At 28.6% G+C, this 18,732-nt stretch overlaps 2 protein-coding genes across 8 annotated transcripts in view; one reads left to right on the top strand and one right to left on the bottom strand.

Moving 5' to 3' along the window:
• Positions 1 to 1,385, top strand: part of ZnT63C (solute carrier family 30 member 1) — a 32,964-nt gene extending 31,579 nt beyond the window's left edge. For 2 of the 3 annotated variants that reach the window (XM_012280766.2, XM_076538675.1), the window contains exon 8: positions 1,097 to 1,385. In XM_012280766.2, coding sequence (XP_012136156.1) covers positions 1,097 to 1,294 — 198 coding nt within the window. In that variant the 3' untranslated portion in view covers positions 1,295 to 1,385. Of the gene's footprint in view, positions 1 to 126; positions 204 to 1,096 lie in introns of those variants that run through there. The other variant, XM_076538676.1, reaches the window with a different exon arrangement.
• Positions 1,386 to 6,293: 4,908 nt separating this feature from the next.
• On the bottom strand, positions 6,294 to 18,602 carry LOC100880339 (trans-1,2-dihydrobenzene-1,2-diol dehydrogenase). Of its 5 annotated transcripts, none has more exons than XM_012280762.2 (5): positions 18,454 to 18,602; positions 7,843 to 8,044; positions 7,295 to 7,586; positions 6,762 to 7,159; positions 6,294 to 6,526 (listed from the first exon to the last, which is right to left on the bottom strand). In XM_012280762.2, the coding sequence occupies exons 2-5, from the start codon at positions 8,042 to 8,044 to the stop codon at positions 6,423 to 6,425; spliced, it is 996 nt and encodes a 331-aa protein (XP_012136152.1). In that variant the 5' UTR covers positions 18,454 to 18,602; the 3' UTR covers positions 6,294 to 6,422. The 5 variants fall into 5 exon arrangements, with proteins under 5 accessions (XP_012136152.1, XP_076394792.1, XP_003701373.1 ...); XM_076538677.1 differs by having other exon boundaries at positions 18,436 to 18,462; XM_003701325.3 differs by lacking the exon at positions 18,454 to 18,602 and adding an exon at positions 13,998 to 14,242.
• Between the last annotated feature and the right edge of the window lie 130 nt (positions 18,603 to 18,732).

Raw genomic sequence — 18,732 nt, 5'->3', positions numbered from 1 at the left:
TGATAATTTATTAAAAGAATTCTAAAGTATTTGGGTATTTTTGAAATTTTTACTGATACATTTTTTATTCCCTTTCTTTCTGATTTTCATATTTATAATAACACAAGTATTTTTTTGTTTTTCTAGTTTGGATATTTTCATACATAACAAACTTTTCCCAAGTTGTGATTCCTGAAAGTTTTAATTAATTACTGCATAAATTAGACCCTGGATAGATTTGAACAATAACAAAATTGGTGGAATGTAGAAAAAACACTTGACATATATTCTGTTTGATCAGCTATCATCCACAATGAAAAAGTGAAATCAAGAAATTAAAAAACATTTTTGCTGTTCTAGTCAAAATAATTACTTAGTTATTTATTTATGATTTAACTTAGTTATTTATGATTTATGAACATATATTTTTATTAACCAAAAATAATTGTAACAAATCATTTTTCTATTATTTCTTTGAATAGAAATAGATATTCAAATAATACTATTAAATATTAATACATAATAATAATAAATAATAAAATTATAATGATAATACTATTGTTAATAACATTTGAATATTAATATTATCTAATAATACATTTAATGCTGTTTTGACACTATTTGTAATGTAGTGATAATTGACATTTTCCAAATCCTTTGTATTGTATTAAATGTACTGTGTATGAAATTACTGAATATAAACAAATATTTTTTCATTTATACAAAATAAAATCGCATGAACTTGTTGATCGACTTACAAGTGATAGGAATAATTGTGTAGTCTCGTTTGATTGATGCAGATTTTAGTTCCCACAGTTTTTACCTAAGGCTTTGTCCAACCATCTAATGCCAGGACGTAAATGAAAGTTATTCCAACTACACCAACTCGAATAATTGAAATCAAAATATCTCTACAACTAATGATTTTTTGTATGAATTGGTTAATATGTACCTGTCCTTCATACACCCTCTACACATCCATTCATAAATAAAAGTAATCTTGAAATGTGTTCCACCCTGTATAACATATTTTAATCGAACCTTTTTTCTCAACTTAGGTTTTGTTATACTTATATTTACTAGTAATAATACATTTAATTTATATATTTTTGTACAGGGTCGTGAAACTCCTTCACCAGGAGAAACACCATATATGTGCAGACAACGCAATAGCCTTGCACGGTCAACTGGTTCAATAGGAGGAACGGAACAACAAGAAGTAAATGAAATGGAACGCGGACATTTATTGTCACTGCCCACTTCGCATCACTCCGTCCAACTTCCACATTCTCATGTTAATACACCAGTTGTCTAAGTTATCGTCATATTATCAATACCTACCTCTGTAATAAAATCTGCGGCGCGTTACAATGTTACAAAAATTCAATAAACTAATATACACACCATGTGCTTCGTTGCTGCCGAAGTCACGAGTAGGTCTTTATTGGCTTTACTCAGATTGTAATTGTATTAGGGTAGTGCATAAATAATTTTACTTTTTTTAGTCTACATACTTTTGAGCATAACTGAAATTATTTATGCATCGCTCTAATATTAAAATTTTGCGAAATTTTTATACCTGGGACATTTGTATTTGTATTGATGTTACTTTAAATTCTATGACCAAACTATTTGTTTGCTTAGAATTTTTATTATTTTTCACGTAAACAGGTAAGTATACATATTTATAAGTTATGAAAATAGGAAGGAACGCGTGAAAGAAAGAAAATGTTAGCATTAAAGTTTAATAATCCATTGAAATTGTATTTTTAATATTAGTTATTATAAGAAAATTACTATGTATAAGAGTGATGATTTTTATTGTATTTAAGAACAGTTCAGTCTGTAAAATAAGAATTACTACATTTTCTAAGGTGTACAGAATTAAATAGCGAAACTTGCATCCTACCATGCATACATTATGCTATGTATAGTTGTAAAGCTATATATGTATATACTTATTGAAAAATTTATAGTTGTAAAATTGCATACGGATATATTTATTGAATTGAATTATTCGAAATAAAAGTTAAAAAAATATTTTCGGTCATAAGACTTGATCTGAACATTTTTATTTGTCCAACAAAATATTCTATATATTTACCTATCACATATCCCCATTCTACAAAAGAAAAATGAATCTTTAAAGAAAATGTAAATCATCTTCAACTTATTAAATTATAAACTAAAATTCCATTGAAATTTGTAAGGACATAAATCTAAAATGTCCTCTCTCTTGATTCTATTTTTCTGTTTAAAAAAACAAAATTTTTTTTTCTACATAGATGAGACGTGAGAATTCTGCTTGGAGAGTTTATGATAGGTCCGCGACAAAGGCTATTTTTGAGAAAGACTTTTTCCTTACTTCCTGCAATACTCATTTACCTTTTTTCGTACAATAGCGTTAAATTTTTAGTTTCGTTTCGTCCTCGATAGCCAATTCCTGTCATAAATCCGGTAATTCTGAAGGGACATTTAGACGGTACATTCGTTACGGTACTTTACGGCCATCGGGCCTGAGACCCAGAGAAAAAACCCCGGCGTTGCCGGACTTGCAGATTTCTCACGTACGCTCTGGTACCGTCCCACCCTCCTAAAGAAACGCGCTAAGGGCATAACGGAAGGGTGGGAGAAAGTCAAGGGACACGTTGATTGGAAAATCAAAAATCGAATGATGACCAATCAGCGTGTTTCCAAGACTTTCGCCAGGGCTCCTTAGCTCGCACGATCGAGAGCTAAGGACAGAACGCATCGTACGACAGAACCTATTTATCATTCGAACCGAACATATCTAACATTCGTACAGAACATCTCGCACATTCGAAGAGAACATAACTTTCAATAAGTCAACGTTACAGACTTAGCCATTTTCCGGAGTCAATCGTTCGGACTCACTTTGAATCACTGCTCGAAAGTTAATTCCGCAGAGCAGCGCGTCGCGAAGGATCGTAGCCAAACGAGTCACGAGATTTACGACCTCGTGGCACGGAGTTAAAAAATCCGTGCGATCAGTTCGCGACGCGAATAACCTCGTACGAGTGGTTACATCGAGAGACACGGATTTTGTACCAATTTTTACGTACATTTTGCAATTTATCTTAAAAAGCGAGGGTCTAATGAAAAATTGAACTATACCACGCGATAGAGCAGATTTTCATCTTTAAAATGCACTCATAGAAAGTTGCAACATCGTTTTTTTACGATGCCAGAAAGCAAAATAGCAACGCGTGAGACGAAGCCAAGACAGTGGTGCTCCGCGTCAGAGCGGCCGTTCCGAATCACGCCTATATTACCGCGATGACGCTCATAGACGCCAATATGCGTAAAATTTTATCAAAAAGCAATATTAATTTAGTTTTAAAATATATTAAGAATTTTAATTGGTCAGGAAAGGCAATAAAGGCAAAAGCTGTAATTAATGTTTGAGAGTCACTGCTGATAAGAAGGTAATTTTCGTTTCCGCCGCAAGGTGGCTTTCAACATGAAGCAGTTATCACATTTTCTCGCAAGTTATCACATAATGACTTGTAAGTATATATACAAGTTGTGGGAAAAATTTATGTTCGGGGTCCGTGGCGTGAAATATGAGAAAGAAGCGTATACTACTATATTACGCGTTAAATAAGAATATAGCAGTTGCCGATCGACGCCGCTGGTCCCGGTCCGGTCCGTCCGTTCACCAGACGGACGGACCGCAACGCGACAAGAAATGTTTTGAACAGTTCTTCGGACATGCCGCGTTTCGCGAGTCTTGAGCGCGCGATCATGGTTCGTTTCAACCGCGGCCGGTCGCGTGATCGTGGAAAAACAAAATGCAGAAAACGCCTCCGGTGTTGTGCCTCAACTTTCTTATTTCCAATCTTATATAGTACTAACAAAACGTTTTAACTTTAATGCCGTTTATATAAGAGGGACGATTGAAATCATGAAACGCAGCAGCAGTCAGTTACGGGTTGCCCAATGGAACTGCAGATCCCTGATGGCCCCCGAGAGGAAAATAACCGGAGCAAAACTAGCTGCGTTTCAAAGATTCAGTCGTGCCTTTGACATAATCATTGTAGTAGAGACTTGGCTGAAACCTGACCGTGGATTCGAAGTTGCTGAAGGTTTTAGTGTAATCAGAAAGGATCGAGAACAGCAAGGTGGCGGAGTTGCCATTGTCATACGTAACGGATTGCAATATAAACGTATTTCATGCGTAGATCATCCTATGGAATTTCTTGCAATAAAAGTGATTGGAAAAACGATTGATATTGTCATAGTCGCCTGTTACAGAGCGCCGGGGAATGACCTCACTCCACAAGAATGGAACGACTTCTTTAAAGAGTTTGAAAATCATGGTTGCTTTGTATTGGCAGGAGACTTTAACGCACACCACACAATGTGGAACTGTGTAAAAGTGAATTCGGAGGGAAATAAGCTTCTGAAGGTTATTAGACGTTACAACTGCAAGGTGCATAATACAACGGACCGGTCGCACGTTGGAAATAAGAGATCTCCAGATAGCAATATAGATCTGTTCATTACCGATTCGGAGCTAGCTGATTGTGTAAAAGCTCGTCAATTAGATGATGCAATGGGATCTGACCACTTCCCTATAGAATGCGTCATAGATTTCGAGTACTTGATAAATGACAAGTGCTATCCGAGAAGTGCTTGATAAGATATACTAGTTATTTTTTTTTTCTCTGTTAATCTTATAGATAACATGATACGACTCTATAAAATTAACAGAAAAAAATAAATATCTAGTATAATCTATCTTACACCTAACATACGTGGATAGCACTTGTCTTTAACCAATCACTCAAAAGGCGAAATCCATGACACATTTTATAGGAAAATGATCAGATCCCATTCTGTCATCAAGTTGACGAGTTTTTACACGATCAGCTATATTCGAGTCTGTAATAATCAGATCCACATTGCTCGCTGGACATGTCTTATTTCCAACGTGCGACCGGTCCGTTGTATTATGCACCTTGCAGTTGTAACGTCTAATAACCTGCAGAAGCTTATTTCCGTCTGGTTTCACTTTTTCACAGTTCCACATTGGGTGGTGCGCATTAAAATCTCCCGCCAATACAAAATTCCCGCAATCTTTAATTTGTTTAAAGAAGTCTTTCCATTCTTGTAGAGGAAGTGGTTTACCTGGTGGTCTATAACACCCACCTATAACAATATCATTCGTTTCTCCGATCACTTTTATTGCGAGAAACTCCGTATGAGGATCTCTGCAATGAATTTCTGAAATACATTCATACCGCAATCCGCGGCGTATCAGAATTGCAACGCCGCCGCCTCTCTTATTTTCGCGGTCCTTTCTGATTATTTCGAAACCTTCAATTTCGAATTCTCTGCCAGGTTTCAACCAGGTTTCTGTTAAAATTATTATGTCGGAGGACCAACTTAGTTTTCGTACGGAAGCTAGCTTTAGCTTGGCACTCGCTTTGTCTTGAGGCATTACGCTCCTGCAATTCCAAAGCGCCATCTGTAATTCCCGCTGCGTCATGATTTATCGTCTCCTTATATATACTATTTATGAACGGCATTTTGTTAAAACAATATCGTATTTGGGCTAAACATAGATTTATACCTATTCGCTGGAAAATGACTACGTTTTTCTTTCTGAGGAGTGTTGCCATCAGATATCCCGCTGAAATGAGCTTTTTCGAAGCCAAGTTGATCACGAATTCGAATTTCGCGTCATTAAAATTGCATTTATTACATATAAACCCCTTGCGGTCGGTGCCGCCACAGTGGCGGCATTTTGAAATCGTCGCAGAAGTCGGTGTCGCCGCTGTGGCGGCATTTTGAAATCGTCGCAGAAGTCGGTGTCGCCGCTGTGGCGGCATATTGAAAATGTCATAGAAGTCTGTGTCGCTGCTGTGGCGGCATGATCACACCTCCTAGAAAACAGAAAGTTAGCCATTTTCGGCCTCATGCGTTATTTTACCATCGAGAAATATATGATAAATAAATACGAATAAATTTATAACAATGACTCCGAAAAGCTAAATTTGCGCCGACTTGCTGGTACTCTCAGGTACTGATCCTAATTTGGTGCTAATTAATAATATAGTGCAATGTAATAAAATTTAATGTAGTGCATATAATGCAGTTTATCATGTAAATACCATATTTGGCATGCAGTGTCAAATTATCTGACTCATAAAAGCATCTTTATATACAGTATTTTTTAATATAATCTAAAGTAGAATAGAATGGGTAGAGTTATATTATTAATAATATTTCTTATAAATTTTTTGTAAAGTAAATACATTTAGGAAATGGTACTGTTTAAACAAAATACATAATGAAACATATGCATCCTTTATTTATTTTCATTATAAAGTGTATCAATGTAAAAGTTTGTTTATTCGTTATTGGAATGTTAATAACATTTCAGTTTTACTAATATTGTTTTTTCTGTAATATGTACTTTAATCTTCAGGATATACAACGCCAACTTCACGTCGAATTTCATCCTCCAATCGGGCAATCAGTAAAGACATATCATGCGATACTTTGGGACTTTCAATCAAACCTAAAATTAAATAAATGAGTAGATAATAATTAATACTCTAAAATATTTCTGTAATGTTAAAGTAAGATAATTAAAGTAGTATTGTTCATAATTATTTGTTCCAAATTGGATACTTTTTAATAGAATGTAAAGATACTAATATGAAATTGCAATTTAATACAGAAATCTATTATTATATATTCATTTTTAAGGTATATGATTTCTCATTATAATATCTGTACAAAGAGTACAATACCTTTTAAAATGCAGTTACGTGCTTCTTCAGCTTCAAATCTCAATCCAGCACTGTTAATAAAATTAAATTTATGTTTAGCCTCTGGAAGTGGTGCATTCACAGTGCCACTTGGTAGATCTACAGTTGGAGGGCACCAAAATTGTGGTACTTTTATTGTTCCTTTTGTACCAACAATATAAGCTTCATTAGGTAGATTAACCAGGGAATGAGTAACAATAGTTGCAGTACGATTTCCATCATAAAGTAGGGTTGCAGATACAGATTGGTCAACTCCGTCACTATTTAATATGCCAGCAGCTTTTACAGTATGAGGAACATCATGATTAAATACCAAACAGGCAAACTGTATTCCATATACACCTAAATCTAATATGGTACCACCTCCTAGACTTTTCTGACTAAACAAAATGGAAATAAATACAGTTTGTAATGTATACATTTAGTTTCACTTTCATTTTAACAAAAAATAAAAAAAATACATAATACAGATAAATTATGTAAATGAAATAAATGCAACAGAAATGTACACTTACTTGAGCCTGTCAACATTTGCCAATTGAAATCCAAATGATACAATAACTTGATGAATATCTCCAATACTTCCTGAATCAATCTCTTTTTTAATAGCTTCATATGTAGGGAAGCATCGACTCCAAATAGCTTCCATTAGGAATAATTTCTTCTTTTTGGCTAAATTGACTAATTCAGTTGTTTGTTTGAGATTCATAGTCAAAGGTTTTTCGCACAAGACATGTTTTCCGTGATTCAACATTAATTGCGCAATTTCAAAATGTTGTGGATTCAATGCTCCAATGTATACAATATCTGTTGAAATGAATGAATGCAAAATAATAAAATAATTACCAAAAATAAGTAAATTATTACATATACATTTGAGAAACAATTTTTGACAATAAATAAGTTCCAAGAATTTGGAGTATTTTTGAAAATTTATTTGAGAAGTAAAGAGTTGAAGTAAAGGAATTTTATAGCAATCATAATTATTATTTATTTTCATAATAATCCTACCTTCGAACACATAAAAAGAAAAGCAATTTTATGAAAACAATTGAACACATACCAACATCTTTGTCCTCTGCTAGTTTTGCATAACTATCATATGCTTTTTTAATTTTGTGTAAGCTGGCAAATTGTTGCGCTCTTGATAGGTCTCGTGCTGCTACTGCAACAACCACATGTTGGGATGCTGGTAATATTCCCACAGCATTGACAAAATCATGAGATATTTTTCCTGCACTTGCTATGCCCCAACGAAGAGCCATCTGCAATAAGACAAATTAATTGTTAAACAAATAATATTTAAATAAAGTAGTTATTTAGTGAGATTATAATGTTATAAATTATTTATTAATCAAACTCAGATCAATGAAACTTAGATTATATAATCAAAGTCATTAATTTTCTTATAAAACTTTTATATTTGAAGATACGGTTGAATATAAATTTATATTCAAAAACTTCCTACAGTTTTCATTTTTGTAGATATATGTATAAACACTTTGCGAATAATTATAATAGCTATTCATGATGGTGTGCCATACGAACCTATACAATAAACCTTTAATATAATGCTGAAGTTACAGAAACGACTATATTAATAATAGATTCATTATATTATTTTAATAAAGAAAAAAATGAATATAGAGAATATCTTAAACATATGTATACATTTTTTAATTCTTATTATTTTATTTTAATTTAAGAAGTTTTTATCTGAAGTTAATTTTTAATCCAGAAAGTTTTATTTTGAAGTTATTTTTTAATTTAAAAAGGCTATTTCTGTAAATATTTTTGTGTTAAAAAATTATTATCTTTTGTGAAATGAGAAGTCATAAATAACTTATTTCATAAATTTTTCTTCAAAAATTGGGTGTTTTTAAATTTCAATAAAATACCCTTTGAAATTCTACCTACAAAATGAGTTCTGACCTGTTCTTTCAAATCTTACCTACAAAGTAAGCTCTCTTTTGGGGTGGAGTCTTTAAAATTAGCGTGACAATGAGTTGTTAAAGAACTGAGGTGCCCCGTTTTAAGTAAGTCTCGTGCGACATTATGGTCGGCTGTTTATATCATTTCTTCTCGACATTACGTTCAATGCGAACTAAGAACAATACATTCAGAACAATATCTCATGACCGTTCTTAATAATTTGATTTGCCACCCTTATCCAATGACGCATTTTTTATACTAATCAGATTAACAGATACTTGGTGTATATTTATAAAAAGAGTATTATTGCTAGACAAAAACAACCAAAAGTTTTCTTTCGTTAAAAAAAAATAAATCTGAAAGTTGAAATGAAGAATACGTATAGGATTGTTGTAGATGGTGAATTTAGAGGTAAAAGAAATGTGTTCAAAGCGCAGTACGCTGAAAGAGCCATAATTATCAAACGATTAAATTTTACATAATATTGCTGAATATGATATTGACCTAAAGCTACCGACGAAGCTACACTGTTGCTTAAAATTAAAAGATTAATTCATTTTTACATAGCCTACTGATACGAACAATTCTACTGTTTTTTCTTTCGTATTATATAACATAAAAAATAAACATTATGAGAAGAAATTTTGCAATTTTTGCATACAATAAATTTCTGCTTTTGTTACAAAAAATTCGTAGGTTGAATAAAGCATAAATTTATTTATAAAATGCCCAGTTACTTATAAATTTGTTATAATACGAATTCACTTTAATAATTAATTTTCATACCCTTAACAAGATTTTTAATAAAATTTTCTTCTCACAATTTTAACAATGGCAGATTTTGATTTCCGAAACGTTAAATATATTTTTGTTTCTCTTATAAATTTAGTTCGCATATATCATGTACTTTTAATATTTATATTTGCAGAATATGTCTACCATTTTATAATTGGGTATTCTGGAACCATTTTGTATGACGATGTTGCGGTGAATAGAACATTATTCTGTTGAAACGGTTTGTCCTCATAAAGATTTAATAGTATTTTCCATATTTATAATATTACTATTCGATTTGATATAATTCTCCTTACATTCAATGATATTTATAATCGACGATTTTAAAATGGTATCAACTATTTTGAATTTTGAATATTGCGACCTCTAAGTCATACTGAGTGCCTACACTGAGGTAAATAAGAGCATTATTCTGTTAAAATGAGAACTGTCAGACATACGGGTAAGGTGATTGGAGCTAATATGCACTAATTAGAAACCCTCTAATCAGAGTCACGAAATAATGGTATCGAAATGTGCCGCCATTTCTTAGCGAAATCCGTATTATAGATTAATTTGCAAATAATAGTATATTTCAATTAAAGGATACAAGTTATATAAATAATAAATTTTACTAATAATATATTGTTTTATGTCAACGAAGCATATTTATAAATGTGAGACACAGGTATTTTCACAACATGGAAAGTAAATTTATTTGTAAATAATAATATATATTTATATATTAACACATAAAATTAGAAAAACTAGGTATTCTTTATAGAAAATTCGATTTTGTACCTGTTTGTCATAATTTGAAAATAATAATGTTTATAATATTTATTGTCAGATGTAAAATCGTATATAAGAGAAAGGAAAAAATTTATAAATGAATGATTATCATTCTTAAAAGTAAAATGGATAACAGATTCAGTTAAAAAAGCATTTATTAAACTATTAAATACAATATAAATTATTTTTAATAATATTTTTATTAAAATATTATTTGAATATTTCAATTTTTTATCAAAATGTTATTATAATAAAATTTCGTTAATTGAAAATGAAACGAGGTGATCTAATGATTTACATATGACATTAATCTGTAAATTATTTGTAACTTACTTATAATAAATATTTATTTATAATTTGTAATAAATGCAAGTAAATATTTTTACTTTAAATATTTAAATAATTTATCTGTAATAAATATTTTGTCATTTTCCTATAACGCATTTGTATTTGTAAAATTGATATAAATACTACAAAAGTCTTTCTAATTATTAGAGGTTGACATAAAATTAGATTCACTTGATTTGAATTTCCCGCTCGTCTACATAACCTACTTTGTCGAACGTCAGCTGTCCACAGTGTCATCTTTTGTACCTACTCTTTAAAAAAGGAAAGAAAATATTCAGTATTCTATGATTTCTACTTATATTATCCGTACTGTCATCGCTTTTCTGAAGTTTATCCCGTAACAAATTGTGCCCTAAAATTTTCGGATGTTTCGCCAATAAACTTTGCTTACAAACTACAGAGTTCACAACGTAGCGAACTATTGTGACCATTAATTTGAAATATAAATATAAAAATATAATAATTTTAATTCGTTTGCGTTTTTGTGTAAAAAAGTAATAAAATCCTCTACAATATATTTATTGTCAAATTAAATTGAAGCTTTGAGGATTATCTAAGAATTTTGAAACGTGATATGTCATTTACGTAAGACAAGAATTTTAAAGAATTAAAGACTAGACGTAACAATGGATTATCAATAAAGAAATGCCTTGCATCTTTTATTATCTACAGCTAGGTATAAAAAACTTATTGATAAGATAGACATTTTAGATAAGATAAATCATGAGGTATATTCTGAACAAATTGATGAATTTGTCTAGACAGTAATAAAAAAGTTTAAACAATAAATTCTGAAAACTGTTTCTTGTAAATATTTTCGTAAACACAGTTGTGGAAAATATAAAAAATATATTTAAATATGTTTAAAGTAACTGCAGAAATTAATATTTATTAATTTAAAAATTTCCAAATCCTTACATTTTTTAATATCTCGACGTTCCATATTTCTAAAAATTTCAAAATCCCTAACCCAAAACTTTTAAAAGTTTTAAATTTCCCAAAATCTCAGAATTTTAAAATTTCAAATCTAAAATTTTTAAATCCTCTAATTTATTAGTTTCGAAATTTCTAAATACTCAAATTTCCAGACGTCTAAATATTAGAATTTTGGAATCTGTATATTTTGTCATTTTTCGTTTAATTTCTAAATTTTGTAATTTTTTAATTCTGTGATTTTCAAATTTTTTAATTGTTTAATTTTCAAATTGGTAATTCTGTAATTTTGTAATTTTTCAATTCCCTAATTTTCAAATTTTATAAATTTCAAATTCTTTAATAGAAATCCTTGAATTATAAAAATCTGTAACATATTTACAATTGAATCTTGAAGGAAACAGAATTACACGAATAAAAATATTTTTAGTACTTAATACAATTCATTAGATAAGTATAAAAATTGATTAAAAGAACAAAATTTAATTTTTCTTATTTTGTACGAAACTTTTGAATTACCTCATACGTAATATACAAATAAGAGGTAAAACGTAATATCAATAAAAAAAGATAATAAATTGGGAAAAGATTATTAGAAAATTTTCTAGTATATTCTTCCATGTAAATATATTCTGTAATATTTGTGAGAAAAGAAAAATTAAACAAAATATAAAAATTAATAAAGTAAGATAATGAAATTAGTCAATACACATTATGAAACCTATGGTTTTCTTATTTCAAAAAGAATGGAAAAGTTCTATATCATTATGCAATCTAAAGTTGCGTATTTGAGCTGCGAATGATTATCAATTAGATATTTAGGATTCCCTGTCTTAACCTTAGTCAACTGAACAAACAACTGTTGCGTGGATATGTCAATATTGATATGAATAGAGATTAATTACATTGGTTTTTATTCAGAATAGTGGAAAATATATGACCTGTTACTGTTAATGTGTATTTACGTACGTATTATATATGTATATAAATATCTATCTGGATTTCAAAATCTGAACGAAAAAAGTTACATTCAAGATGGAATCAAGGGGGGTCTAATATAGTAGTTGCAGTCAGATCCACTTTTAAGCCTCCTATTTATACCAAAATAACTGAATTCAACTTTGTACATAGTTTTCCGTCCGAAATAATTAAAAATTGGGAAAAAATTACTAGAAATTAGTAATAATTGACTTAATACTTAATTAATTAATATTAGTAATAATTATATAAAAATTATTTAGAAATACAGTTGGAAATTATTTAAAACAAAATAGAGGTATTCGAAAAACAAGAACAATTTTTATTACGAATGAATAGTTATTTATAGGTTATAAAGTAAAAGCCAAATTTTTAAAAACAACGAATTCAAACATATTTTTATTTAGAATAATATCTTATTTAACATAAAACTTGTATGCAGTTATTTTTGAATAATTAATTTAATCAAACTATAATCAAATCAATCGCATTCTGAATTACTTATTGTTTTAACCATAAGTTATTTTTCTATAAAATTCCAATACGTTTTAAAATTATAATGTATAATTTATTTATGCATATATTTATGTTTACAGAAATTTCGATCATTATCTGAAATCATGTCCATTTCTGTTGAGAAAATTATTTATAGATTTATTAGTTTATAAAGACATGTGTTATTACAAATATTTTGTATTCTTTCCCTCCCTAGCGTTTTTTCAATCAAAGGTAAACAAGGGCCCCTTGAAGCTTTGATAATCCTACTCTCCAAAAATCTTGTACTATGCTCCTGGTCACATTTTAAAAAATTTAGAGAGGTGTAAATCAAGGGCACAAATATCTTTGAATAAAACATCGATTTAGTATTATTTTTGTGCAATTAAAATTTACGCAATTTAAAACAAAATAATTTGTCAGAAAAAGTGAAAGATTTGATTCAAAGAAACATTTATATTGTAAAAAAAATGGGCATATGTTTGACAGTAGGGTTCAATTAAACTTTGAATGAATGTAAATCTTGGCAACTATACATCAATTATTTTCACTTAGCCACCAATTTAAACAAATTAAAAATTTTATGCATCTTGGAAACAAGAATAAAAATTGCAAAATGCAAAATTTTCATTCTTCTACACTCTATAGTAAATTTTATTTAAATTATTTAATAAATTGGCAAGTTTAATACATAGGAATGGTTAAAATATGTAATTGTAAGAAAAAATTAAAAATACAAACTTTTTTTGTATTATAATTCTTTTTAAGAATATTAAATAATATACATAATTCAAAAATTTAACAAAATATAATACAATTAAACAGTATTATTATATTACATTATTGTTGTATTATTATGTATTATATTATATCCATTACGTTAATATTATTATATGTTACGTTACACGTTTTATTATTACATTCAGATATTCCTTTAGTATATAAAAATAAATTATGCCAACTTACAATGTATAAAAAAAGAGTCTAGTCCAGAATAAATTACGTGCAACGACAGTAGCTACAGCTACTAAATACACTATAAAGCACGCAAGTACAACTACCTCTCTGACTTTCAAATAACCTTTTTATATGATACAGTCACAGAGTGCGAATTGCAAGAACTGCAATCTTAATGATCAAAACGATATGGAAACGTATACATATACAATGAATGCGTATAATAAAGTTCCTATCATTGAAAACATGTATTTTATGCTTTCTGTATGGTATTTACAACGAGAGAATGGAGTCGTTTCGCGCAGCTTGACTGAGTTCACGAATCATTTGTGCTTTTTCACAGTGCTTGCTTTTCACTTAATCAGTAGTGTACTGGGTGAATAAAACATACGAATCATAAGAAGAATTAATGAAGTAAAAAGTGTACAAAATAAAAGACCACCGGATAGATTTGCTTCATGTTAGGAAATTGTAACAGCGCTTGCGTCTTTTTTCTGATTACAAAATGCGTTCCGACCAATCAGACCTAACATGCGTAGAATGAACCAAAACTGGTCGTTTGACAACTTTATCCTCTGCCGACTTAATAAAACACATGTGAAATACCGATAAACTTTTCTAAATAGAAGTTGAATACAAATAGGAAATGTAACGGTGAAATGAAGAGATAAATTAGCATCAATAAAAATTGCAATATTATAGAATTTGTGTAAAAATGATACAAATTATTGTCCAGAGATAAAATTAGGTTAAAAAAAAATATAATAATGAAACAAACAAAAAAAAAACGGAAAAATGAGGACTGTATAAAAAAAGGGACTTCAATGATATTAAACAAATATAAAAAACAAATAAAATTTGACACTTATTAAAATGTAGCTAGAAACATGTAGACTGAGTTTAAATTATAAAACAAGACATCCAAAAAAGAACAAAAGTTATGTATGTTCGAAAAGAAACAAGATATAGAAATAAGATAAAAAATAATATAAAGAAATTTTAAATCAGTATCAATATACATAAAGGCTCATAGTCAGAATGATTTCTGATCTAGAAAAGAATTATAATAAAATAACTTTATACTATAAAGATACTCAATTTTAAGCGATTTGTGCAAATATTTATCAAATTATTAATGACATTGAATAGAGGAAATAAAAATTATATAATTCAGAGAAAACTATTAAAGATCATTGAAAATTATTTGACAATACTGTAACTTCATTATTATTAAATAATAACTGTTGATTTCTAAGTATATTTGAAAAACATTCTTGCATATGACTTCAGGAAGTTAAACAGCATATTATTTTGTATTGATAACTAAAAATTAGAAATATGTTTAAACAATGATTATGATGAAAAGCTATTGACATCAAACAGCTCTATATAACAAAGCAATAATCATTAATACAGAATAATCAATTTTATGTATAAGGCGGAATTATATCTATAAGGTAAAAAGGAAAATCAAGAAGGGAATAAAAATAAAAGATTACAAAAAATCAGGGTATGTAGAATAATATAATAGACAAAACATAGCACGAAAGCTTTCTATGAAAATATTTTATTATTGCATGCACATATGTAGAAAAGTCAAAGAAAATAGAGTACATAAAACATACAATGCAAAGTGAAGACACAGAAAGGAAATAATATACATAGAAGTATGTAAATAAAACAACAATATAAATTTTTAATAAATCTAAAAAAGCAAAAAAAGATATTAGTAGCAAATTGAAGTAGATACATTAAAATATACATAGCAGAAAATGGAATAAGATTAAATAATATAAAAGTACGATTTAGTAATAAAAGACAAAAATGACTGAATAAAACAAGAGATAAAAAATAAATTTGTAATATAAAACTACTTACCAAAATTGTATATTTAATTTTTATATGAACTTTTCATGATATATGGAATAATAATACATGATAAAACTATTAAATTCTATTGTACACTAAGCAATATTGTGTACAAAGGGAGAAATGGGGTGATAAATTTTAATCTGCTTTTCTCTGTTCATGTTACTAAGTATTATGCTGAATATAATGAAAAATATGAATAAACTTCGTAATGAAGGATTTATTTGAAGGATTGCTTTATGAAGCAGTACATGAATAGAAATGACTTACAATAGGGTCATAAAATTTATTAAACTTTCATAACTTGGTTTTAAGTACAGAAAAATCAATGATCATTTCACAGCTTCTTTATTTTACAAATCTGATAATGCTAGAATTATTGGAAATGAAAATGAAATACAAAAAGTGTTAAATTTATGAATTAAAAAATGAAAATTGTATCGTAAAAAATAAAAATATACATTTGACATATATGAAATTTGAAATAGACCACATATCTTACTTTATGAATATTTGCAATACATTATTGATCAAAAGTTTATAATCACTGGATGAATTAGAATATTTTAAACAAAATAATAAAAGTTCTTAAAGTAATTAAGGAAATTACTTATTGCAAAAATAATGAATAGTATTTTAGTTTTCTATATTGTTTCTGTCAAAAAGATACTCTTTTTTAAATTTCACTTTTGTCAAATAAGCTTCTAATGATAATTTGATACTTTTGGTGATACACACTAGATACAATACCAATAATTCTTTTAATTATTTTCAAATTTATATAACTTTACATTTCTTGCAACAATTTTCAAAGATGTTTATACAATGTGATAACAGGTTGGTTTGTAGAATATAAAAAAAACTTGCATCAAATGTTGATTTAAATTGGGATTGTAATTGATCTAGAATCTGTGAAAATATCATATATTCATCTTAGTATTTGCTATATCAGCGGGTGTTGATCTAAAATTTGTTAGAAAATTTGATTTTAATGGAAATCAGTAAGTGCTTTCAAACTGTTGGTCGCTGCTGTGCGTAGGTCATATGCGCGGATGATTTTTCGTGGTTAAAAAATAGGGGAGGATGTATGTCATTATTTGCCCGCTTCATTCGTACTTTGGTCTTTCTTAGCCTTTTGTGTGCGAATAACTATTCCTGCATTGTATACATATATAATCATTTTCATCTTTTATTATCAATATATTCATTTCATCAATATCATTGGATTTTACAGTTCAATTGTTTTCTTACGATTATTTAAATCAATTCTTTTTTAATTTTCATGGAAGCATTAGATTTACTTATGGAGGATAGGTATAGAAATATCTTAAAACATTATGAGATAGAAATGCATAAGGGAAACTGAAAGAATAAAATGAAAGTATGAAATTTATTATTACAACTTTATTTTATAGCAATTATAAAGAGTGTTGGTATAAGTAGAAAAACTAATAAAAAATCTTAAAGTAATACTGAATTAAATATATCAAGTTAACTAAAAAATTAAATATGAGATAAAAAATCAATAATTTCAGTAAAAACGTACAAGTAAATGCGTGTATGTTATTAAAAATTAGCGACAAATAATGTGAAGAAGAAATAAAATGTATAAGTTGTTTAGATAAGTAATAGAGATCGTTAATAAGTATTAATAGCTTAAATAATTAATCGCTGTTGTAATAGATTACATCACGTTTTTCTATTATATGAGCATTTACAGTATTTACATGTGTTTCTTCTTTATGGATGTTGCCAATTATACTTAATACAAAAATTATATAGACAGTAAGAAATCACATACGAATTTCTCATATATAAATCCTTTACACTTAAAATTGCGTATACAATTAGTGATTGAAATAAATGTGGAAGCATGTATTTGTTACGATTATAAATATTGTTAACTAATAATGTTTACATATATTTTGTGCGATGTAGTACGCTAAAAGAAAAATAATCATAAAACATACCTTTTTCTGAAGAATCTTACTTATACAAGATATTATACAAGGTATTCAAAATCGTAGTACTTACAAAAATTATAGACTTTCTGTGCCAAAATAAATCAAAAGGTCCTTTATAATTGTGATTTCATTTTTGGGATATAAGGAAAATTAAATCTGGTGTGTTATGGTTGAATCTAAAGGATAGTGCACAATTAAAAGACTGACAAACTCTACTTACGAATAGTAACAGGTCATTTTTTATTCGTTTTGTAGCGCAGCAAATGTTAGTGTAATTTGATAGTAATACTTTTTATGTCGAAGCAAGAAATTATTTAACAGAGTAAACAAAGGTTCTAAACATAATGATGTGTTTTCTAAAAGCACTTTTTGCTTTCTTTAATTATGAATTGTTTTAGAGTGATATCTAAAATTGCAAATTAGTAAAGGACTTTTTTATTTATTTTAGTATAAAAAATTTGCAATTTTTGTAGTATACTAAGTTTTTAAAACACCCTGTATTTTATATATCCTTATTACATTCTTTTCTGAATAAAATTTGACACATTTACAATACAATTTGATACTTTTGATATTTGAAATTGAATTTTTTTACATAATTAGTTTATACTTACGAATTTATACATACATACTTCTTAAATCCTGATTTATTTTGATAAACTTCCAATCAAAATCCAACTGGATATCGTCCTTAAAAAAGACTATGAAACATTGTGTTTATTTTTCTTGATCATTTTCATACTTCAACGATATTTACATCACGCGTTTATTAATAGTTCGCAATACGTATAGTTTCTTAAAATTAGTGTAAATATAGAGCGAATTAATATATATACACACAAAACTAGGTAATACAGATTAACCCATTCGCGACGGATGACGGAGTGGTACATCAAAGACGTACTGGTCGT

Source organism: Megachile rotundata, chromosome 13 (assembly GCF_050947335.1).
Source record: "Megachile rotundata isolate GNS110a chromosome 13, iyMegRotu1, whole genome shotgun sequence".
Lineage (NCBI taxonomy): Eukaryota > Metazoa > Arthropoda > Insecta > Hymenoptera > Megachilidae > Megachile > Megachile rotundata.
This window is presented reverse-complemented; position numbering and strand designations above follow the sequence as displayed.